Below are 8,883 nucleotides of genomic sequence, written 5' to 3'. Positions count from 1 at the left end.
GGGGGTACTTTCCAAGTGGACAGTCAAGGCAGGGATTTTTTTCTTTCCTGTACTGAGGGAAGGAAAAAAGGATTGGAGGCAAAAATCTAAAAGCGGATCTCACTCCTCTGAGAATTTTTCTTCCATACATTAGATGTTTTTCTATCCAACACACACGTGATTTGCTTTCAGTCTCTCCTGTCTAGTAGGGTGGAACCAGTTGTAATTATTATCACACTCTGAAGACATGAATAATTCACATATCCTGCCAACAGGCAGCTTTTTCAAACATAGATTGAAGGTAACGGAGGCAGGGGTTGGGTGCTATAAGAGCATTTGGGGTAAAGACATCTGGCATGAAACATATGAAAAAATCCAGGGAAATGGGATAAGATCAGAAAATCAAAGGAAGTTTAAAGATTCACAGGCTTCTTCTTCTTAAATAAGGCTAAACTTCATGAAATGACATGCAAGTACATGTGCTAAATGAACATTACAGTAAGAGAATCAACATATTTCATAGCACAGCAGAAGGAGTGTGTCTGAGAATGGTCTGGACTTGTCATTATCTTCTGCACTCTGAACAGGACTCCAAGCCCAGGAACAGCAGATGCCCAACAGCAGCTCCATCAGCGAGTTCCTCCTGCTGCCGTTGGCAGACACGCGGCAGCTGCAGCTCCTGCACTTCTGGCTCTTGCTGGGCATCTACCTGGCTGCCCTCCTGGGCAACGGCCTCATCAGCACAGCCGTAGCCTGCGACCGCCGCCTGCACACCCCCATGTACTTCTTCCTGCTCAACCTGGCCCTCCTCGACCTGGGCTGCATCTCCACCACTCTCCCCAAAGCCATGGCCAACGCCCTCTGGGACACCAGGGCCATCTCCTATGCAGGATGTGCTGCACAGATCTTTTTCTTTGTCTTCTTCCTCTCAGCAGAGTATTCCCTTCTCACCATCATGGCCTATGACCGCTACGTTGCCATCTGCAAGCCCCTGCACTACGGGACCTTGTTGGACAGCAGAGCTTGTGCCACCATGGCAGCAGCTGCGTGGGGCGCTGGGCTTCTCAATTCCCTGCTGCACACTGCCAGTACGTTTTCACTGCCTCTCTGCCAAGGCAATGTTGTCAACCAGTTTTTCTGTGAAATCCCCCAGATCCTCAGGCTCTCCTGCTCAGAATCAAATCTCAGGGAAGTTGTGTTTATCATTTTTAGTGTCAGTTTAGCCTTTGGCTGCTTTGTTTTCATAGTTGTGTCCTATGTGCAGATCTTCATGGCCGTGCTGAGGATGCCCTCTGAGCAGGGACGGCACAAAGCTTTCTCCACGTGCCTCCCTCACCTGGCCGTGGTCTCTCTTTTTGTCAGCACTGCCTTTTTTGCCTACCTGAAGCCCCCCTCCTTTTCCTCCCCACTCCTGGATCTGACAGTGGCACTTGTGTACACAGTGGTTCCTCCAACACTGAACCCCCTCATCTACAGCATGAGGAACAGAGAGATCAAGCACGCTCTCAGCAAGGTGTTGCAGTATGCACTATTCCAGCTCCCATAAAGTGCACATCTTTTTCACACATTTTCCGAGTGATGGTTCTTTATGTTTTATGCATATATGTTTGTTTGATTCTGTAAGTGCTATACAGCAATCTGCAATGAAATACTGCAATTTATTTTTTTTCTTCTCTCCTGCCTACTTTCCATTTCTCACTCCAAGAGCCCATGTTATCATCGAAACAGATTCCCAAAATACATTAAAAGATACCTAAAAGGCTTTCAAAAAAGACTTTTCCTTTTGTCTTCTCTCTTCCTACCTTGTCTGGGTCTGGGGGAGTTACAGCCACGGACAGCAACACAACGTGCTCTTTTCAGTCCTTCTCTATTTCACTGCCACAGTGCTCTCAAGTCCTCTCATTTGTGCTGGCCTGAAAGTCTTTTGTGTCTCATGACAGTCCTGTTGTCTCTACAGCAGCACTCCGGGGCTGCAGTCAGTAGCCAGCAATATGAACGGCTGTGTCAGAGCTGGTCTCCTTGCTGGCACTGCCATAACAAGAGGGCCTATTCAGAGCAGGGCCAGAGAACTGGAGGCCTCTTCCAGAGCTGGTGTAAGGAATAAACCTCAGGAGCTGCTCCCTGAGAAGACCTCGAGATCTTCTGGTGCTCTTCACTGAGTGACAGGGACAATTTCAAGTGTCCCAAGGAGATCCGTAAGAGACTCAGGACAGTGTTGTGGTTTAAAATTTTTGTGTTGAGACAATGAGAAAAAGAAAAGGATAATAAAATAAAAAGCAGAATAAAAAAACAATCATTATAATTATGAGAAATGGATTTATACATATATAATGTATTTAGTATATTTTCACATATATACAACATGTGCAGTTGCAAACAGATATGCATAGGTACTAATGCGTATGCATACCTGTTTGCAAGTCCGGGACCTTTTGCAGGGGTCTTAACAGCCGCAGGGTTCACTGTAGGAGCTGAAGTGGCTGTCGGGCTGTTGCAGGGTCTGGAGAGCTCACTGCTAGAGCTGAAATCACCACAGGAACTGTGACTGCAGTTGGAGCTGCCACTGGGCTCATTGGAGGGGTTGGAGCGACCACAGGGTTGTACCTGCTGGCACAGCGAACCATTGGCAGGAATTTCTTTCATTCTCTTATTGCAATACTTGGAACAGCTACAGGACCCGTAGCAGGAGTGACTGCAGAGCTCATTATGGGGGGTGGAGTGGCAGTGGGATCTGTCCAGAGCTTGGAGCAAATGCAGGACATGTGGCAAAACCTTGGAGCTGCTGCAGTGTCTGTGCCAGGAGTTGCAGAGGCTGCAGCACTGTCAGCAGATCCAGCTCTCTTCCCCTTGAGGATGCTGAAGAGTGTTGAACACAGCTCAGTAGTTGTGGGCCAGGCCCTGGCACACTGCAGTCATTTGTGCCTTTTGGGGATTACCAGGCCCACAGCAGACATTCCCCCAATATTCTGCCGGTTTCTCAGGATCCTGCAGCTGCTCGCAGATGAAGTTCCAAAGCCCTGCAGGTGCCCACCACTCCAGGGAGCTGCCCAGACTGTCCCACACACCTTGCCATGCAGAGCCCTCTCACCTTGGGGCAGATCTCTCAGTGACATTCTTGCAACTGTTTAATCTGAGACATAACCTGAAACATATCATTGACACATTGCAATGGAGGCGTGCTGGTTTGAGCATACCACAGATAGTCAATATCCTCAGGAGCTATTGTATGTAGCTCTGGAGCTCCAGGGAAAGAACAAGTGACAGAGAGGCTTTGGGACTGTGGGAAAGTAGACTGGATGATCTTGTAGGTCCTTTCTAACCTTGTGATTCTAGGATTCTATGGAAGTTTTCTCCCTTATCTCCTTCATAGCCAGGCTCCCTGAGGAGACAAAGTAAAGAGTGTCATTACTGTTATCAATTTTTAGTAATAAATCAATGAGTCTATGATATTCCAATTATAACTTTTTATTAATTATAACGGGTAAAACAAAAAGGCAATTCAGCGCTGGGCGACAGGGGAATCGTTGTTCCTCAAACTGCCGCGCCTTCCTACTTCTTGCAACTTCCTTTGTAATGTCCATTCTGAGCGTGTTGTCTTCCAATTGGTTGGTCGTGATCGTACGACTGGTGTGTCGTTACTTGGTTGGTCCTTCCATGGAACTTGTATCCATCGAGGCGCGCTTCTCCTGTAACTATGCAGATTACACAATCTACCCATAAAATTAGCGTGTTCTGCAATCCTCGTGGTTTTTATGTCCTGCAACCCCCAACCCTCGTGGTTTCTATGTCCTATTACCACATCCCAGTTTTAATGAACAAGCATTTTATCACACTGTTACCACACCCCGGTCTTAATGAGCAAACATTTTATCACAATAGGACCCCATAGAGCCCTATAGAGCCCTATAGAACCCAATAGGGCCAAATAGAGCCCTATAGAACCCCATAGGGCCCCATAGAGCCCCACAGACCCCCATAGAGCCCTATAGAGCCGCATAGAAACCCCATAGAGCCCTATAGAGCCCCATAGAACCCCATAGAGCCCCACTGAGCCCCATAGAGCCCCATAGCCCCCCATATGACCCCAACAGAGCCCCATAGACCCCCATAGTGCCCTATAGACAAACCACAGAGCCACACAGACCCCCATAGAGCCCCACAGAACCCAAATATGACTCAATAGGGCCCCATAGAGCCCCATAGACCCCCTATAGAGCCCCATAGAGCCCCCATGAACCCCCATAGACGCCCAATAGGTCCCCAATAGGACCCCATAGAGCCCCATTGACCCCCATAGCATCCCATAAACTCCCACAGAGCCCCATAGGACCCCAATAGACCCCTATAGAAACCCCATAGACCCCCATAGAGCCCCATAGGACCCCAATAGGCCACCACAGCACCCAATAGGACCCCATAACACCCCCCATAGCCCACCCATAGGACCCCAACAGGACCCCATAGAGCCCCATAGAGCCCCATAAAGGCCCCATAGAGGCCCCATAGAGGCCCCATAGAGCCTCATAGAGCCCCATAGTTCACACCATAGCCCCCCATAGACCCCATAGAGCCCCATAGAGCCCCCATATTGCCCCATATGACCTCAATAGAGCCACATAGTCCCCCATAGAGCCCCATAACCCCCTCAATCCCACCCCATAGAGCCCCATAGACCCCCATATCCTCCCATAGACCCCCACATAGAGCCCCATATGACCCCCATAGAGCCCCATAGAGCCCCTTAGATCCCCCATATAGCCCCATAGAGCCCCAATAGGACCCCCTAGAGACCCATATCACCCCATATGGAGCCTTACTTCTGCAGTGGGTCGCTCATCCGCCCCATATTCTTATAGAAGCGTAAGGCCTGGATGTCTTGGGTCTCCATCTTAGACCCTATACAGCCCCATAGAACCCCCATATCGCCCCATAGAGACCCCATAGAGCCCTAGAGAACCCCATTAGACCTACAAGAGACCCCCAATGGGGCTGGGGGAGACACTTGTGTGGCTGGAGGACTCACTTTTGGGGCTGGAGGACTCGCTTATGGGGCTGGAAGACTCACATATGGGGCTGGAGGACTCATTTGTGGGGCTGGAAAATTCACTTCTGGGGCAGGAGGACTTACATGTGGGGCTGGAGGACTCACTTATGGGGCTGGAAAATTCACTTGTGGGGCTGGAGGACTCACTTATAGGGCTGTCATAGTTTTGTGGTGCTGCTGTCAATATTCCACATCATAACATCATGTGCAGTATGGATCATCCATACTCCAGTTCTGTAGAATGGCAGCATCCCAGGTGCTCAGCTCTCAGAGAAGAACTACATATCCCAGAGGACGCCGCGGCCAGAGATAAGTCACGGGAGGAGGACATCTATAATCTCGCTCCCAGGCTGGAAGACTCTCTCTCTCTCGGACTCTCAGGGAGTGAGAAGCGTTCCTGCCGTGTCGCCTAGAGTTCACAGTAGGCCTCTCGGTTTTTGGGGACTCTCTCTGTTTTGTTCGATTTAATAGCCTCAATCATTGTATTCCGATATCATATTTAGTAAAATGAGTTTTCCTCCTTAGATTGCTGCCACTGTTTATTTTCCCTTCCTTTCCAGGGCCCCGGGAGGCGAGGGAGAGGAGGCCCCTAATCGGCGGCTGCCCTGTCACAGATACAGGTAAATCTAGGTAACCCGTGACACGGGTGACAGTTGGCAGCAGAGAGGTACCTTGACAGATTGGCATCTGACATGGAAGTGCACATAAAAAAAAAGGTGTGCCATTCAATAACTACAAGTGGAAAAAAGTTGCACTCGTTGACATTGCCCAAAACTTTCTGAATGTTTCTGGAGACCAAACAGTGGATGTGAGCAGAGGGAGGCAGTGGGAGGTGTGTTTCAGCAGTGGTAACTGTGGGTCACCTTCTCTGGTGCAGAGGCTTATGAGCAGGGCATGTAGGCTCCTATTCCTTACCCTCAGTCTCCCATCTCCGCTCTCCAGGATTCTCCTGAACTCCTCGTGTCAGTCAGCTCATTAGGGGCAGCTTTCTATCTACCAGACTAGGATCCAGAATGGCTCCTGTAGGACCTATCAGAGCTTTGTGCACAATTTCTATTCCACAGACCATCCTGGAGGCAGTGACCACCTTTGAGTACAAAGTGGAAGAAGCCTTGACGGATGCTTGGAAACTTCTGATATGATAACCCATATCCAAGAACTTGTCCTGTGCAGGGTCTCACATGGAATGAGGAAGAGGGGACCTGACAATCAACGTGCAAACCAGAAGCTGCTGCTGCTGGCCTCTCAGAGGCACTGGCAGATGTGAGCCTGAAAGCACAGACCCCAGCCAGAAGCCCAGGGATGGCCCGTCAGCTGCTGCAGGCTGAAGGCACTACACAGTTTGATGAACAGCTGTGTGCTTCCTGATGGACTGTGAGTTTCTGAGAACATCTGAACCATACAGCTCCAGAAAGGCCTCACAAGAAAAAGGACTGACACAGTGAATGCATGTCCTTTATTCTGCTAAGGTTCACAGAGAGCCTGGTTCATTATATACAGTGTGTCTGGGTTACACTAGAAAGGTACAAGCAGAATAAGAACTGGTTTCAATAAGGAGGTTTTAGTGAAAAACGTTATGGTATTTAAAAGAATAATAAGAATAAGAATAAATTACACGTACAAAATGGCATAAAGCAAACAATCAAAGAGAGCTTGATTCAGTAAAAAGGTGCATTACATCTCATGAATTCCAAAAGACGGGCAGATCACTGCATTTGAAACAAATTTGGCAATTACTTTCTTCACTGCATCCTTGACCTCCTGGTTCCTCACGCTGTAGATGAGAGGATTCACTGCTGGAGGCACCACCGAGTACAAAACTGCCAGCATCAGGTCCATGGATGGCAAGGAGACAGAGGGGGGCTTCAGGTTGGCATAAAGGACAGTGCTGAGAAACAGGGAGACCACGGCCAGGTGAGGGAGGCATGTGGAGAAGGCTTTGTGCGGTCCATGCTCAGAGGGCATCATCAGCACAGCAAGGAAGATCTGCACATAGGACACCACTATGAAAACAAAGCAGCCAAAGCCTAAACTGGCACTAAAAATGATAAACACAACTTCCCTGAGGTAGAAGCCAGAGCAGGAGAGCTTGAGAATGTGGGGAATTTCACAGAAAAACTGGTTGACAACATTGCCTTGGCAGAGAGGCAGTGAAAACGTACTGGCAGTGTGCAGCAGGGAATTGAGAACCCCAGCACCCCAGGCAGCTTCTGCCATGGTGGCACAAGCTCTGCTGTCCATCAAGGTCCCGTAGTGCAGGGGCTTGCAGATGGCAACGTAGCGGTCATAGGACATGATGGTGAGAAGGGAAAACTCTGCTGAAGCGAAGAAGAGAAAGAAAAAAACCTGTGCAGCACATCCTGCGTAGGAGATGGCCCTGGTGTCCCAGAGAACGTTGGCCAGGGCTTTGGGGAGAGTGGTGGAGATGCAGCCCAGGTCGAGGAGGGCCAGGTTGAGCAGGAAGAAGTACATGGGGGTGTGCAGGCGGCGGTCGCAGGCTACGGCTGTGCTGATGAGGCCGTTGCCCAGGAGGGCAGCCAGGTAGATGCCCAGCAAGAGCCAGAAGTGCAGGAGCTGCAGCTGCCGCGTGTCTGCCAACGGCAGCAGGAGGAACTCGCTGATGGAGCTGCTGTTGGGCATCTGCTGTTCCTGGGCTTGGAGTCCTGCTCAGAGTGCAGAAGATAAAGACCAGTCCAGACCGTTCTCAGACACACTCCTTCTGCTGTGCTATGAAATATGTTGATTCTCTTACGATAATGTTCATTTAGCACACATTCTTGCATTTACTTTCATGTAGTCCAGCCTTGCTTAAGCCAAAGATGCGTGTATCCCATCTTCCTGGATATTTTCATATGTTTCATGTCTGAAGCCTTTACCCCAAATGCTCTTATAGCACCCAACCCTGGCCTCCGTTCCCATCCATCCCTCTTTGAAAAAGCAGCCTGTTGGTAGGTTTAGTGAATTATTGATTTCTTCAGAAAATGATAATAATTTCAACTTGTTCCACCCTCTGAGAAAGGAGAGACTGAAAGCAAATCACAGATGACAGATAACATAACAACCAATGGATGGAAGAAAAATTCTCAGAGCTCTGACTGCCGCTTTTAGATTTCTGCCTCCAATCCTTTTTGACCTCCCTAAGAACAGGAAGAAGAACTGCCTGCCTTGGCTCTCCACTTGCAAAGTACCCTCACAAACATTCTGCTGGGCACTGTAGCTTTCATCCCTTGCCCCAGGCAGCAGCTGTGGCAGCACAAGCCATGCTGGGGGGCTCCTTCCCCCCACACGTCTCCCCACAGCGCCCTGGGCAGCTCCCCGGGCAGGCTGAGTGCTGAGCCTGGCAGGCGGCAGAGTCCCATAGCCGGCACACAGCCCCTGGGGCACAGCAGGGACCCTGCTCTGCAGGACAGCCCTGGGCACCCACCTGCTGCCCCATATGCACAGCCTGCAACCGTGCTGAGACACGCAGTTCTCAGGGCTGTGCTGTGATGCTGCAGCACAGAAGCCCTCAGCTAAAGCAGAAGGCTTTTTTCACTGTAAAGAAACAAGCAGTGCCTGCAGCCAGATCTGCTATGGCATGACTCTGATTAAATTAACCCTCTATGAATAGCATCTGCATAGCCTGCAGTGAGACTTACCGTGTCATCATTTGTGAGCAATGCTCCTGCAGTGAGATCACAGCCCGCTCACGCTGTTCACATCCTGCAAGCTCTCTCCCCTTTCTCTCTTCTCCTTCTGTCACCTGCAGGCTGTACTGCGCACAAGAGCTGCTCCTGGGCACAGCTGTCTCTCTGCAGCACTGCCGATTTGTATGAGCTCCCTGTGTCCCAGGAGCCCGGCCCAGCACAGGATGACATCTT

General features: G+C 49.9%; 2 protein-coding genes across 2 annotated transcripts; one reads left to right on the top strand and one right to left on the bottom strand.

Moving 5' to 3' along the window:
• Nucleotides 1–934: 934 nt before the first annotated feature.
• LOC140265119 (olfactory receptor 14J1-like) lies at nt 935–1,525 on the top strand. The gene has a single exon (XM_072361001.1). The coding sequence runs from the start codon at nt 935–937 to the stop codon at nt 1,523–1,525; it is 591 nt and encodes a 196-aa protein (XP_072217102.1).
• Nucleotides 1,526–6,697: 5,172 nt separating this feature from the next.
• LOC140265118 (olfactory receptor 14C36-like) lies at nt 6,698–7,663 on the bottom strand. The gene has a single exon (XM_072361000.1). It carries the CDS (start codon nt 7,661–7,663, stop codon nt 6,698–6,700), a length of 966 nt encoding a protein of 321 aa, XP_072217101.1.
• Between the last annotated feature and the right edge of the window lie 1,220 nt (nt 7,664–8,883).

Source organism: Excalfactoria chinensis, unplaced genomic scaffold (genome assembly GCF_039878825.1).
Source record: "Excalfactoria chinensis isolate bCotChi1 unplaced genomic scaffold, bCotChi1.hap2 Scaffold_68, whole genome shotgun sequence".
NCBI classification, from domain to species: domain Eukaryota; kingdom Metazoa; phylum Chordata; class Aves; order Galliformes; family Phasianidae; genus Excalfactoria; species Excalfactoria chinensis.
Note: the sequence above shows the minus strand (reverse complement) of the source record. Positions and strands in the feature narration are given on the sequence as shown.